Source organism: Dreissena polymorpha, chromosome 3 (assembly GCF_020536995.1).
Source record: "Dreissena polymorpha isolate Duluth1 chromosome 3, UMN_Dpol_1.0, whole genome shotgun sequence".
Classification (NCBI taxonomy): Eukaryota; Metazoa; Mollusca; class Bivalvia; order Myida; family Dreissenidae; genus Dreissena; species Dreissena polymorpha.
This window is the reverse complement of record NC_068357.1, coordinates 43,235,131-43,249,926: the sequence shown is the minus strand read 5'-3', so window position 1 is coordinate 43,249,926 and position 14,796 is coordinate 43,235,131. Positions and strand designations below refer to the sequence as shown.

Here is a 14,796-nt window from a genome sequence, read left to right as displayed (position 1 = left end):
ATCTAACCATCGATTTAAATGCCTTTTCTTTCAGCGATGTTGAGGCTATGTTAAGGTTGCTTTTTAAGAATCCAATTTGGCTATTCGCTTTCGCACAGATGTTAGCGATGTGGCGAGTCCATTTGAGCCCTGATGGTAACAACTAGGTATTTAACACTTTCGACAGATTCTAGTATATGTCCATGGAGGGTGTAATTGTATTTAATGGGATGATGTTTTCTCGTGATAGATATAACATTGCATTTTTCTGGATGGAAAACCATCTTCCAACGTTTTTCAAGTCAGCAAATAAGTTCAAGTCTCTTTGTAGTGTTTCGGCATCAGCTGTACACGTTATTGTTAAGTAAACTATTGTGTCGTCCGCGAAGAGCCTTATTTTTTACATTAGACTTTCTGGGAGAGCTTTATGTAAAACAGAAATAGTGACGGGGAGATTGCTGAGCTTTGGGGAGTTCCGGAAACAACTGTTACACTGTCAGATCTTTCGCCCTCCGTGACTACTGTTTGTGATCTTCCACTAAGAAAGTGTTTTATCCAGTCATTCACTTTTCCATTTATTTCATAATGTTCAAGATGTTTCAGAAAGAAACAAAGATCTACCTTATCGAACGCTTTGGAAAAGTCCATCACTAACTCGTCCGTTTGTTTCCCATCCTCCATGTTTGAAGAAATGTCGTCTATAAACTCTATGAGTTGCGTTTCACATGAACGACCTTTTCTAAATCCGTGCTGTAGGGCGTACAGGATATTGCTTTGTCAGAGTGTTTCATTATGTGGTTGGTCACAATGTGCTCCATTATTTTACAGCAAATGCATGTGAGTCTGACTGGTCGATAGTTCACAGCTTTATATCTTTGACCTTTTTAAATACTGTTGACACAGTCGCTAGTTTCCAGTCTTTTGGCACAGATCCAGTTTCAAATGACCTTTTGAATATGACGAGAATAATTGGGGCTATATGATCAGCAAGTTCTTTCAAAACTTTAGCTTTATATTATCGGGTCATGTCGCTTTAAATTTTTTTAGATTTTTTAGAAGTTTTTCGATGCCCTTCAATGTGATATTTAATGGCTCAATAGGGGGTATGATCCTTCCATTTTAAACTGTTAATTGAATTCAGTATCAGAAATTTTCTCACTTTCACTGAATGCTGACTTAAACTGAGAGTTCAAGATGTTCGCTCTTTCCTGAATGAAATTTCTCCACCTTTGTTAAATGATTTAATTGTTAAGAGACAGTCAACCATAAATTTTAGATATACCAATATTTTACAGATACCACAGGTACGCACAACAAAATATGGTAAAAATTCTTTTAGATATGCTGTCCCCTCGCTGTGGAACTCCCTACCAGAAGATTTAAGAAAATGTACAAATTTTTCGCAATTTAAAACTTTAATTGGGACATGGAATGGAAAAATCTGAAGGTGCAAATGCTGTAGACTGAATGGGATTTCCACAGCAAGGGAGCATCACATCACTTAGTTTTAAGTTCATTTTCTACTATAATGTTATATAGTGTTAGATTTGCTTAGCCTTGTGTGCTTTGGATGCTTAGCATGCTCTGTATGCTTTATTTACTTAAATGTTACATGCTGTTAGTGTTTTCTTAGCTTTGTATGCTTTGTGTGCTTCGCATGCTCTGTATGCTTTGTAGGCCCTATATGCTTTATACGCTTTGTGTGATCTGTATGCTTTGTATACTTTGTGTGCTTTGCATGTTTTTGTGTGCTTTATATACTTTATATGCATTGTTTGCTTGTATACTTTGTGTGCTTTGCATGTGTTTTTTGCTCTATATACTTTATATGCCTTGTTTGCTTGGTGTATTTTTGTGTGCTGTGTATGCCTAGTATATTTTGTATGCCTGGCATACTTTGTGTGCTTTGTTTGCGTTGAATGCTATGTATGCTATGTATACTTTGTGTGCCTTACGCTTTGTATACTCTGGTTGCTTTGTACGCTCCGTACGCTTTGTATGCTCTGCATGCTATGTATGCTCTGTATGCTTGATATGTTTTGAATGCTCTGTATGCTGTGTCTAGTTGATATTTTATTCTTTCTTTTAAAAAATTATCTGACTTTTAATGTAGACAAATCTAAACTTTTTAGTACCATATCTGATGTTGTAATATCATGCTATATATTTATATGTATATATGCATTTTAATTGTAGAACAAATTGTTTCCAGTCTTTCAGCTTTTATACACTTGTTATTTCTTATTCATCATGTTTTATAGTCGGTTGTACAAGCTGTCTGAGCTTATGTTTGTTGTTTAACTCTTGTCGACTCAAAATAAATCTTATCTTCCTTTGGGTCGGTATATAAGGTGCCTTCACTATTAAAGGATGAAACTCCACCGCTGTCACTTCTCTATGTCTGATGTATGTCCAAACTGATTTCAGTCCTGAAAATTGGTTGTTGTCATCCGGAGTAACTATATTTTCCATGTGATCCCAATATGCACAGTTCGTTCATCCAATGATTTCTGTATCAGTTTAAAGTAACGGTCTCGCTTTTAAATCCGCTTCTTAGTTTCAACTGTAATCCATGGAAGTGTGTCCTTTGTTCTTGCCATTTTGTGAGGAATATACTTCTCGATAGATTTTTCCAGATCATTTTTTAATTCGTTCCAACGTTCATCGATATTCGCTCCTTTTGAATGCAGGTCTGTTATTTCCGATAGTGTCTTCAAGATCTAAACGGATTTTTCCCAGTCACTCTTTTTATAAAGAGGAATTTTTTCTAGGTACCTGCTTGTGTTTCGACGTCGTTATATCTATCTCTGTATAAACAATGTCGTGGTCAGACACACCACGGATTACATCCAAGCGAGGGAAGTTGTTTAAGTAATAAGTGACAATAAGGTCTAATGTTTTTGTCTCGGGGTGGTTCCTCGACAAGTTTTGTAAGACTGTTGTAATCCAAAATATCCCCAAACAAATAGTGGTTTTCTGCATACGAAGTGTTTGGTTTTAAGCATTTGCTTTTCCAGTCCCATCCAGGAAGATTGAAGTTACCTCCAGCCAGAATAAACGCGTTTTAAATTTGAGATGCTAGATTAAGATTTTTTTTCCAGTTCTTTCAAAATGCTCGCGTAAGATGTTTTCGGATTATAATAGGAGCAAATATAGACACTTTTGACCTACTAGCTGTAGTTTTGCCCAAATGATTTCACACGTTGTTTCAAGCCCTGGTACCGGAGAGCCAAGGAACTCATGTCGTATAGCGATTATCACTCCACCTCCTTTTGAGGGTCTATCTTTCCAATTTATTTTTAAGTCCGTTGGGAATATTTTGTTATGGGGAATGGAAGGATCAAGCTAAGTTTCAATCTCTATCACTACATCAGGTTTAGTGCTGTCAATAAGGTATTGTAGTCAACATTGTTTGGCGTTGAAAGATTGAAAATTTACTTTCGATACTTTCATAGGGGTACATTTCTTTGGTTTAGCTTTTTGACTTCTATCCGGTGTAGATGAATATAACGGTTTCATGTTCTGATTTGATCAAGCGACTTATTGGATAAAACACTAAACAGATTTCGAGTGCTCAGTACCAAGTCAAAGCATACCGCTGTAGTTTGGATTGTCGCACACAATACAGTCCCAGACTATTTCAGAATTATTCAGTTCGTTTACAACTTATACGAGTAAGAATCGATTGCAATTCGTTTGCCCATTTTAATAATCGTTTTATGTAAGATTGATTTTTATTTCAATTTGATTTATGTCAAATACAAATCGTAAAAACAATAATACGATCCTTATCGGTTGACCTGCTGCAATTCATTAGCAGTAAATTGACGTATTGTTTCTATAGTTTCAATGGGTCAATACTTCATCGTTTGCTATAATTCCGATTTAATTGTTCATCATATAATGCTACATCTACATGTTGCACTTCTATATTTAGTAACTGCACCTGGTATGTTGCAACACGAACGTTTTTCATGCGTGGAATTTGCTAGACGACAGCACCAATTTCGCGCCGTTAATGAAACATGGGTTTTACATGGTGTGCATGTACATGTTTTGGGAATGGTGTACCCTGTGGATGCGTACAAAGGAACTTGCAGCAGCAAATATTATCATGTGGCTATAGAAAAGCTGTTTTATTCAGGTTTTTTTTTAATGGGCATGATGAAATAAACATATATATATATGGAATTAAATTGCTTCCGCGTAAAGTTTTTAAATGTTATTGTTTTCACAACATACTCGCCATAAATATTCACTTTCTCACCATTTGCTTTTAACTTTTCAATAGTAACTTTTGTTTACAGTTACAAGTTGTGATGACGATTCCCGAAAGTGTTTCTAATGTACTGTATTACTTACCGTTGTATATAACGTAAATGGTAAAACTGTAATTAATTTTCTATCTGTGGTAAACGCTTACTTCATTGACCGACGTCAATAAAAAAAATAAGTTAACCCCGCCTTCATAAGCATTCCGGTAACCGATTGGACGGTGTACATCACAGTTTGGCGACTACAAAGTTACCTAATAATTTCACGTGACGTATCTGTGTAAACACACATGACTGTGTAATGTGGCTTGAACACTGACACTCAATATGTCATTGTCGGCTCTGGTACTACTTAAATGTACCCCGGGTACTCTTAAGTATACTTAAACGTACCCGAGTTTATTCCCGCCCAAAATCCGATTTCGTAAAACGGGAAACGAAACACAATTGTTTTTTAACAAAACCTGCCTCAACATGTTTTTTGAGTAGGAGTTTCGTTAATACACCATAGGCCATTTTACTGAACATTGACATACATATGAACATTATTAATTTAAAAAAAATAGCTCACAACGACCAATTTAGCGTTAGAATTCCCGGGTATGTTTTAGTATATTTTTCGGCATATTTTGGCAAAAGACCTTTTTTTTTACATTTTCAACTTTAATCGCCAGCTGAAAGATTCAATCGCCCTTTGCAATTTTGGCGATCGGAAACGCTAACATGTAATACCATGACTTTAAAATCAAGTAAGTAAAATTACGTTTTGAAATAATTAAATAAAAAAGGGCTAAAATGGTTGTTGTTTTTCGTCACTTGTTAGTCGCATATTCACCTCATGAAATGTGCGTTATAAATTTAAGCGAATGTGGATAAATTATTTCTTATTGTCACATTTTTTTCAACAGCGTATTTATTCACATTTTGATACAGTAATACAATGGAATGAATGTGCACTTTACAATAAAACATTTTCTTTAAGTAATTATTTTTTGCTTTACATAAGGAAATAATGGTTATGTTGATCACTTAAAATGGTATATTTTTTCCCGTTTTTCTCCCGTTGATCTGATAAGGAATCGACTCTTATTAAGGTTGGTGATTAATAGCCTCAGCTGCAGTGGTGCACGCGTTCATGTGGGTATTCATGACTTTCAGAGTTCATTCATAAGATCCGCTACGTCTTCGCAAATGCATCTATTGGCTGACCTGCACAAGTGACCTTGAAGGAAGGCTGTGTTTTGCGATTTCAGCACCCTCCATCACGTGGTTAGACTAAACAGTACGATTACTGCAGCAAAAATTCTAAAATACATGAACCAGTAAATTCTATACGTGCTTCAGAACACTTAGACCCACATCCATACACTTGTATTCAACATTTTAATATGTTCAACAATGCAACAACCAGCAAAATTTAGTGACTAAGAGACCGTCGAACTTCAACGATTGTCATGATTATATCTGAACCAGACAATTTAATACACACTGCTTAGAACAGAAAACAAAAATGCGCTATGAATTTGTGGTTTCAATTCAATACATCACGTTAAGATTCGAAGTGTAACCGGTATCATTTGCGGATTTAGAATTCCTTACACCTTTTCAAATCTCGGTTATGTTCGTAAGACGTGATTTTGTGTTGGGGTTGTCCTCCAATTCCTGTATTTGCATCAGACGACAAAACTCTGCAAGATAAACAGACGAAAAAATGTACAGACACGCGGAAATGCCCTATGCTTATGGTCCCAAAATATGATGTTGTTATGAATGTCTTAATTAAACACCAATTTAAATGTTGCAATATCGTTGGCTTGGAATACATAATATTTCGGGTTACCTGAGAAACTGACTTGGCCGTCGCCGTCGGTGTCGGCCTCCATCATCATTTCCTCTATCTCGTCGTCCGTGATCACCTCCCCCATGTTTATCAACGTGTGCTTCAGTTCAGCTGACAACAACATTAAACAGAATAACAATCATATCAGTGCAGTGAGGATAAATCAATCGTGATACATCGGCTATCTCCGGACTCCTCTTTTAGAAATCATAACACTTCGTCCATCTCCGAGTCTCCGTGAAGAGTGGTTTATGCAATAAAAGGCCGGTTGGGTCCAGAGTGCTCCTTAAGATAGGAATAAATCGTCTGCTGATCCAGAGTGAGGGTATATATCATCAACTAAGTTTTATAGTATGCTTCACCAACTTAGTTTTATAGTACGGTTATTATACCAAGTAAATCATACGAATGTTTTTTGTGTGGTTAAAGTTTACCTTGGCTTATAAAACCATTGCCATCACTATCGAACACTTTGAACGCTTCTTTCATCTCTTCCAGCAAGTCGTCTGCTATTTCTTGCTTTTTGCGGGCTCTATTGTCTAGCGCAGGTTGATCGAACTTATTTGCCATGAGCGACAGAAAGTGTGGGAAACTGACAGATCCGTTACCTTTGAAGAAAACATCGTATGCAGAGTTTTGTTACAGTTGTGAGTGTGTGAAAATGTAAATTCCAATCAATGAACTGTTGCGTTTCCGCAACTATTATTGTAGCGTTGAAATTGCAAACATGGTTTTCTATATAATGTATTGCATTCAATTGCCGCAAGAGGCAAAGACCGTAACATTATTTTTCGTCTATTTGCAACGCAAATAGACTTTTGTAATACCGCATTTCAAAATCACAGTGGAAACAGATGTTCTTTTCCAAACCTTCCCTGATTTTGGGCAGACGAAATAGATATTTAAATATAATAAAGTATTTCGTAATTCTTACAATATATCATTTAGAAACTTGTTTCTAACATTTTCTTCCAAGAACATTGCTTACACCATTTTAAGTGAATTTTTCTAAGATCGTTTTACGTGAAAAAACGTTCTTAGAAACTAAAAGTTCGTTCGTTAAACAATTCTGTTATTGGCAAAAGCGTGTTATTTTTAGAAAATTACCATCTACAAGGCAAACTTAAAATATTATTGCCCTTGAAAACAAAGGGAGACAATTATATTACTGCTTCATGCGAGGGGACTTTCATTGCTTTGCAATAGTCTTGTTCTTCATAAAAAATATTTGTATAGCCTTTTATTGGCGTCGCACTGAAGTGCGGCGACTAGTATGTAATACGTTTTTTTTCGCTTATGGGAGGAGAAGTTATTTTACGGATAAATGTATATATTTTTGTTGTCAGAATATCTTGCATAGTGGTGATTTTTTGTGTAAATTAGTGTAAATAAGTACTGCATTTGTGCCTATTACATTTACTACAACATTTATTGCCAATAATGCAAAGCTAATTGTTTTAATTAATAACTGATCACAGGGACTGGGAAATAATTAAAGATCACAGGGACTGGGCAAATACGCGAATCGGTGACACTTTCTGGTTTTGTATAACAACAAAACTTCTTTGTTCCACTATCCTAGCAACCACCTAGTTACTAATAAAGGCGCAATAGAGCGCGAAGCGCGACACGTATTATTAATTGTAATAATGAGTCTTGATAAAGGAAGCAGCCGCTTATCAATGAGGAGCACCATCACAGCACCCCAGTCTCATTACTATCAAGTCCTCCTACAGGTTTTTAAAAAAAACACATTTAGAAGGCCGCAGGCCTGACCCGTATCTTGCCAGTGGTATGGACCCTTTGGTATGGACCTTTAACCCCGCTCACTATCCAGCGTTTAAACTTCCGGTTTTTCATTTAATCCGACTATTAATAGCTTATTAATATCTTAGCTAGAAGGCGATTTTTCAAGCGGTTCCGTAGTGTAGTTGTTACACGCTCGCTTCACATGTGAGAGGCCCAAGGTTCGAGCCCCAGTAGAATCAAATTATTTTATTTTTGTTCGATGTTAACTTTTTGTTTTGATTAAGACATTTTAGTTTAAATAAATATGCTGTTTTATTGTTACCATTTTTTGTTTTTATTACGCCCATGAAATATTATGTGTGAGAGGGGGGGGGGGGGGTTCGTAAACACATTAAAACTTTTACAGTGTTTTCATATCAATGAGTACTCAACCCCTATCGTAAATGAGCAACGTAAGAATAAGTTCAGAATCATCTCCCCTTGAAGTTGAGAAAAATATGAAATTACGCTTACATGATGAAGCAGATTTTTTAAAACCTACACAGTTCTTTTCCATTAATGAAAACTGCACACGCATGCCAGTAAAAAAAGGAAACCAATGTAAATAAAATGAACTATGAAATATTTGGGGGTTACAACACAAAATCATAGATAATGGTTATTTGGGGGTTATAACACAACATCATAGATAATGGTTATACCAGTATCTTTTTCTATTTTGTTTAAAATAATCGGCCAATATATTGATATTTACAGTAGAAAAAAATCGTTCCATGTAACTTCATTGAGTGCCTTTTACACTGAAATTCCCGACGCCCTTTGATGCTTTGCATCAATCGTTATCTTGTATTTTCATTCAGACAACTAATCCTTAAACACTTACTTCAGCAGAAACTTCCCTGTATCTTACAAATAGACTTTCAATGCCATCGGCGCTCTCGTTGATCATTGAGTTACATACACAAGCTTATTTCTTTAGACGCTAGTCATGATACCACAACGTTAAAGAGCACATTAAATGCTTATAACAGTTCAATTATTTCTAAACAAACCAATAACCCGTATACACATTATTTAAAAACCAATAACTACACGCCCGGATAATATTTACCATTGAATATTTTGTACATCATCACTTGTAGATGACAACAGAACGTTTATTTTTTTGCAAAGAAGTGCATGATAACATAAGTTATTGAATCTCTTACTCAGCTAGAATACTCCGTTAATATAAAACCCTAAAATATAACGCTTAATAGCACCACTGGAATGGGAAAATACTTATTTAGCTTAATGTGTCATTCAAACAAAAATTAAATAGTCTATACATAACACAATATTTTAGTATTTCCTGATCTTACAGTATATGTCTAGGTGCTCATAGATGGATTCCATTTCCTCCTCGTCCGCATGCAGATGTAGTTCGTTGAGCATCTTCTCCAGATAGCGGTACTCGACATTGCCTACCTCGCTCTTGTGCACGTCAAACACGCGCTTGTACTCTAGAGACATATATGAAGTATGTATCACTGCTACAGCACAATTTTATATTTGCCAACCTAACGCCTTAAGTCATCTTCATTTATCACCACTATAAAGTGATGTAATATAAAACTCACTTATGTTGCAATATTACACGATCTCCAGTGCCCAATGACGGTGAAGTAAACAACAGAATATCTTATTCATAATGGCACGGCATCAAACCAAACGGTGTACGAGAAATGAATCTCGACTGATGTTGAACAACTTGCTAGCAAGGTCTAGTATGAATAATAATGTTGTCTTTGCGATTATGAGGTACCGGGTTCGATACCTACTAATTCAAGGAGCTATCTCTCTCCCACCACCCCCATCAGACACCAAGCAATGTTGTTGGTGCAATCGAGCCAAGATAAATCGGACGAAACACATACTGCAACAACACGTACATTATTTTCTCAAGTGTACTTTATACATTATGTTGAGCCGGTGGCTTTTTACGTTTGTCATGCGTACGTACATTTGAGCATCGCTCTGTGAAAAAGGGGTTTAATGCAAGTGCGCAGTGTCGTCTCAGATTAGCCTGTGAAGTCCACACAGGAAAATCAATGACGAAACTTTCGCCTAAACTTGATTTCCGCCGAGACGAGACTTCCTTCAAACAGAAAATACCATAAAATCGGAAAGTGTCGTCCATGACAAGTCTGTGCGGACTACACAGGCTAATCTGGTGCGACACTTTACGCACATGCATTAAGCCCCCTTTTCACAGAGCACGGCACATATAATTATACATATGCCGTTTCACAGAAGTATTATGTCTGTTGTATGTTACCTTTGACTTTACTGTCAGAGAGCTTGTCCGCCTGCCAAAAAAAGAAATAAAATCGAATTTAAACCAATTTATGCCTAGCGTCTAGAAAAAAGGCCTTGGCAAACAGCATGAAGCGGCGTCTCATCAGGGTCTGCGCTGTTTGCTTAAAGGAATTTGTGTAAGAAATATTATAAATATACAAAAATAAATAAAATATTATAAATATACAAATAAATATACTAGTTATCCCTAATTTTGGAAATAAATGGATCCAATTTAGAAGGATGGGAGAGTCCACTAGGCATAAATGGGTTAAAGCTGAAAACAAATCCTTGTACTCTGATCTTGGATTGTGACCTGGGCCTGGGTCAGCAAGCGACCCTACTTCCCATCATGTAGAAAAATGGACCGTGTTCTGGGTGAATGAAGCACGATGTTTGGACGACTGTCCTGTTCGCTTTACACGTATACACGCATTTAAATACAGATAGTTAATTTTGTTAGCATGATTATGTAAAATTATTGCTAGTATAAGTCACCTGCGTATTAAATGTTTGCGTGATAGTTTATATGCCTGGGGCTGATAGTTTACCTTTCAATGAATATTAACAACGATGTCGACGTAGCGAATTTGCTACAATATCATTATGCTATTACTAAATACTATAATCAATATGTACATAATCACATGACTGTCGCTTATTGTTATATGCACAGAAAAGCAAATAAGTGTTGTTTTACTATCAAATATGTAATGATCCAACTAGTTCCGGTGAAGAGCGAAGCAGGGAAATATTTATCAATTAAATTAAAAAAAAATCAAATAATGTTATTGTCGAAATATTTGTCGCATTATTGGCGATATAAAGCAACAATTGTATTCCAGTGAATAGACCTTCGGACCTCGACTTATCACTAAGTGTAAACAACTTTTTACTTGTATCTGCACACGTGTGACATAAATATTCGCATATTGACAAAAACAACAACAACTGAAATCATAATAGTTGACATAATGAATGACAATACATTACCTCATTAATTTTGGTCAATTTTATTTGCACCACATGTACATTAGCGGAAAGCCGAAGTTCAATGATATCAGAATAACAGCTTAAAATTAAACCACGAGGGCATTTGGAAGCATAGAAAATATTAAGCGGATTATTATAAAAGACGGGCTGTTATATAACAAAGGAAACGAATATATTGTACATTTCTACAGAGCACGAGCATGTTCGCGCAGACAGGCACGTCCACGAACTATCAATCAGTAAAGTCGAGCGCGTGGCAAAAAAACACTACCTCAAAAGGGCTGGGAACAAAAATTAATATATACGTATATAATACATATTGCATTTTTGTTCCGAGCGCCTCTATCACCTACCATCTTAGTTGAAAGACTTGTTTGTACGCCTCTATATTCTACACACACGTCATGCTACTTTGTTCACATGTAATCCACACTTTGTAAACCGATGTAAGTTAGCTAGATACAATGTCACTATATTCCGCTCACGCTGTTCGCTCTCGGTTAAGAAGTATTTGTTGCCTAATTACTCGACTTGTTCCACTTGATGTGGTTTGGGACGACGTTGTGTCAAAATTTGAATTATTTTTGATGTACTTTAATTTAACGTAATATGTAATGAACGAGAGTCGTCTGTTTTCTCCGATGTATGCACAGTGTATAGCGTTGCAGATATGGAGCAACATAAGGGAACAAATTACGAGCGCCCTCAAATGTGTGTTAAACGTTTTTATGCAAGAGGATTTCTCAAATTTAATTTAGTGAAATGAGTTGTCTACGTGAATTAAGTCATTCATATGACAAATAGTACGATAAATGATTATATGGGGACAAACCATTCATTTTAACCATTTTTGGTCTGACCTTACAAATGCACGGAATAAATGCCGTATTGTGCAGTTTAGAGGAACGCGCCCGATCATATATGTAATTAAAATATTGACGAAATTCACTAGTTAACAAGTGGTGTTTCTTATTACATGTGTATGCCATTCTTGCTTAAACGTTGTGAAGATCTTTATATAGGAAGTGTTTCCGCGGTTAAATTCGTGTATAATAAGTCGAAGTATTATAAGCTTAAATTGAATGTTTGAGCCGTGCTCTGTGAAAAGGGGGTTTAATGCCTGTGCGTAGTGTCGTCTCAGATTGGCATCTGCAGTCCGCCTAAACTGAATTATTGCAAGAGACTTTCTGTAAACAAAAAATACCATAAGCTTGCAAACGCTAATCAGGGACGACACTATACGCACATTCATTAAACCCCCTTTTCACAGAGCACGGCCTATATGTTATGAGCTAGTGCGCTATGCTATTATGATCACATTTCAGCAGTAAGCTTTCACGGCTCAGTGACCACGGCAACCACATTGTTAAAATGTTAATTAACATCAGCAGGGAGTCATCAATTTTCACGACGTAAGATTGATTAAAAATACTTTTAATTGTCCTGTCGTCCATGTAGCCCCAAAATAACTATTCACTGCATATGAAATGTTAAGTAAGTTGTTAACTGTTTAGTCTTTATAAAATTAAACACCTTAATAGCACATCTACACTATTTTCCATATTCAGTAATGTATCATTGCAAGTAGCGAATGTTTACATTAACGGATTACTGACGTTGGCTGGCTTGAAACCATTTTAAAGTATGTGGCAATTGTTAATCGAAGAAGAATGTGAAGTTATACTTATAAATCGCTTGGTTTGTTGTCATATTAACTATATATACACATTTCTCCTGTACCTTCAATACATCACAATTATTTGAAAATCAGCTGAAATAATTTTGAATAATGCTAACATGGACGCATGGTAGTTACTGCAATGTTAACATGGACAATGCTTATCCAAGATACATGAAATAAAAGTGAATGTTTGTGTACAGAAATCGTTCATCTAAATGAGTGCGGATATGAATGTTATAAAAGATTTCATTTATTTTTTATTGTGTTCTTAAGCAAAACAGGCTACAATACTAGTTCTAGTTTCCCTAATTAGCAAAAGAAACAGTAACAAAACAATATGTATGTTAAAAGATTCAATATAATATAGAAATAGGACATTAAGTGAAGACATACCTATTCAAAACGTGCAGTCAGTGAATTTTTCTTTTGTATTTTATCTATAAGTTGGATTTTTCAAGTTTTTTGTTCCTGTTTTTGAATAATATAAACAAACCAAACTTACGGACAGAGGGAATTAGGACACATGTATTTTAAAAATTAAAAGTAAGAAGATCCCAAACACATAATAATGTTTTCATGATTTATGTTTCATACAATTATGTCACTAACAAATGTGTAAATGAAAACGATGTGTAGTATATTGTTTCAATTGTCTCCATACAGCTAATAACCACTTAAATTAATTGTTAAAATACTGAGAAATACACATTCAATATCAACATTCCTGTATCAAAGCAATAATTTATAAAAATTGATTTACTACATTCATTTCTTTTAATCATAACCAAAGAGAGTATATTTGAGCCCTGCTCTGTGAAAAGGGGGTTATGCAAGTGCATTAAGTGTCATCAAAGATTAGCCTGTGCAGTCCACATGGCTAATCAGGGACGACAATTTCCGCCTTAACTTGATTTTTGCTAAGAAGATACTTTCTTTCAACAGAAAATACCTTATAAGCCGAAAGTGTCGTCCCTGATTAGCCTGTGCGGACTGCACAAGCTTATCCGGGACAACTATTTACGCACATGCATTAAACCACCTTTTCACAGAGAAAAGCCCATTAACTTTAATCAATATCGCCATGATAGACCAAAAAATATCTTCCAATAATCTGCAATATCATGACGACATCTTAACTTGGCACAAGGTGTTTAAAGACATTAATTCTCCTAAAATAACGTTTTATAGACATGAATGTTTCACAAGTGACCCATCAGGGTCGCTAGGAGGACTGTTTTAAGTCTTCAATCCTCTGCACGATGGCAGCCATCTTTTCTTCAAGCTGTGAGCACATAGTTCTGACGTCATCTGATGGAATCTCCTGTGTGACTGGATCTGTGTGTATTTGCTGAATTGCACAACAAACAAGAAAAAATGTACAGGGGTGTGTTCAGTTACTTTTGTTTAGTTAGATATTAAAATTAACCAGCAAGTTAATGTTGCATTTCTACGTTAATTTTAATTGTTATTTTATCTAGAAATACAAAACCTGGACATTCATTGGCAACTTAATGTTTGCAATAAATGACATCTTGTCACAATCATAGCTGTTTTTAGTTTTGGTGACCTTGACATTACCCATTCATGTGCAATTTTAACTGAGGTCTTAACATTGATATCTATATATTTATTTTTATAAATTTCTCATTCAATTATTGAGCAGATAATATTTTCTGTTTTAACCCTTTACCACTGAGATACGTATTTTTACACATTTGAAGTCCCTTAGAAAGATAAATTTAATGACAGACCTTTCTTACTAGATTCAAGTTTTAAAGGCTTCGTTTCCAACTCTTAGATACTGATGAGCAGCAAACTGCATAAAAGCTGAACAGACTGCGAGTTACTCGCAGGCTGTTCTGGTTTTATGCTGTTTGCACATAGCCATTTCCACTTTGCCTCTGTGCGAGAAAGGTTAAGCAATAGTGACCTGGACCCCATGC

At 35.7% G+C, this 14,796-nt stretch overlaps 2 protein-coding genes across 4 annotated transcripts in view; both read right to left on the bottom strand.

Annotated features, from left to right (window-relative positions):
* Positions 1–5,259: 5,259 nt before the first annotated feature.
* LOC127873883 (uncharacterized) lies at positions 5,260–11,804 on the bottom strand. The gene is made up of 6 exons (XM_052417987.1): positions 11,526–11,804; positions 10,160–10,190; positions 9,204–9,344; positions 6,528–6,701; positions 6,094–6,204; positions 5,260–5,941 (listed from the first exon to the last, which is right to left on the bottom strand). Exons 1-6 carry the CDS (start codon positions 11,526–11,528, stop codon positions 5,859–5,861), a joined length of 543 nt encoding a protein of 180 aa, XP_052273947.1. The 5' UTR covers positions 11,529–11,804; the 3' UTR covers positions 5,260–5,858.
* A 1,615-nt stretch (positions 11,805–13,419) lies between these two features.
* The window catches only part of LOC127873870 (tetratricopeptide repeat protein 27-like), a 30,327-nt gene continuing 28,950 nt past the window's right edge, over positions 13,420–14,796 (bottom strand). For all 3 annotated transcript variants that reach the window (XM_052417958.1, XM_052417960.1, XM_052417959.1), the window contains one exon: positions 13,420–14,201. In XM_052417958.1, the coding sequence (XP_052273918.1) occupies positions 14,076–14,201 (126 nt within the window). In that variant the 3' untranslated portion in view covers positions 13,420–14,075. The remainder of the gene's footprint in view (positions 14,202–14,796) is intronic.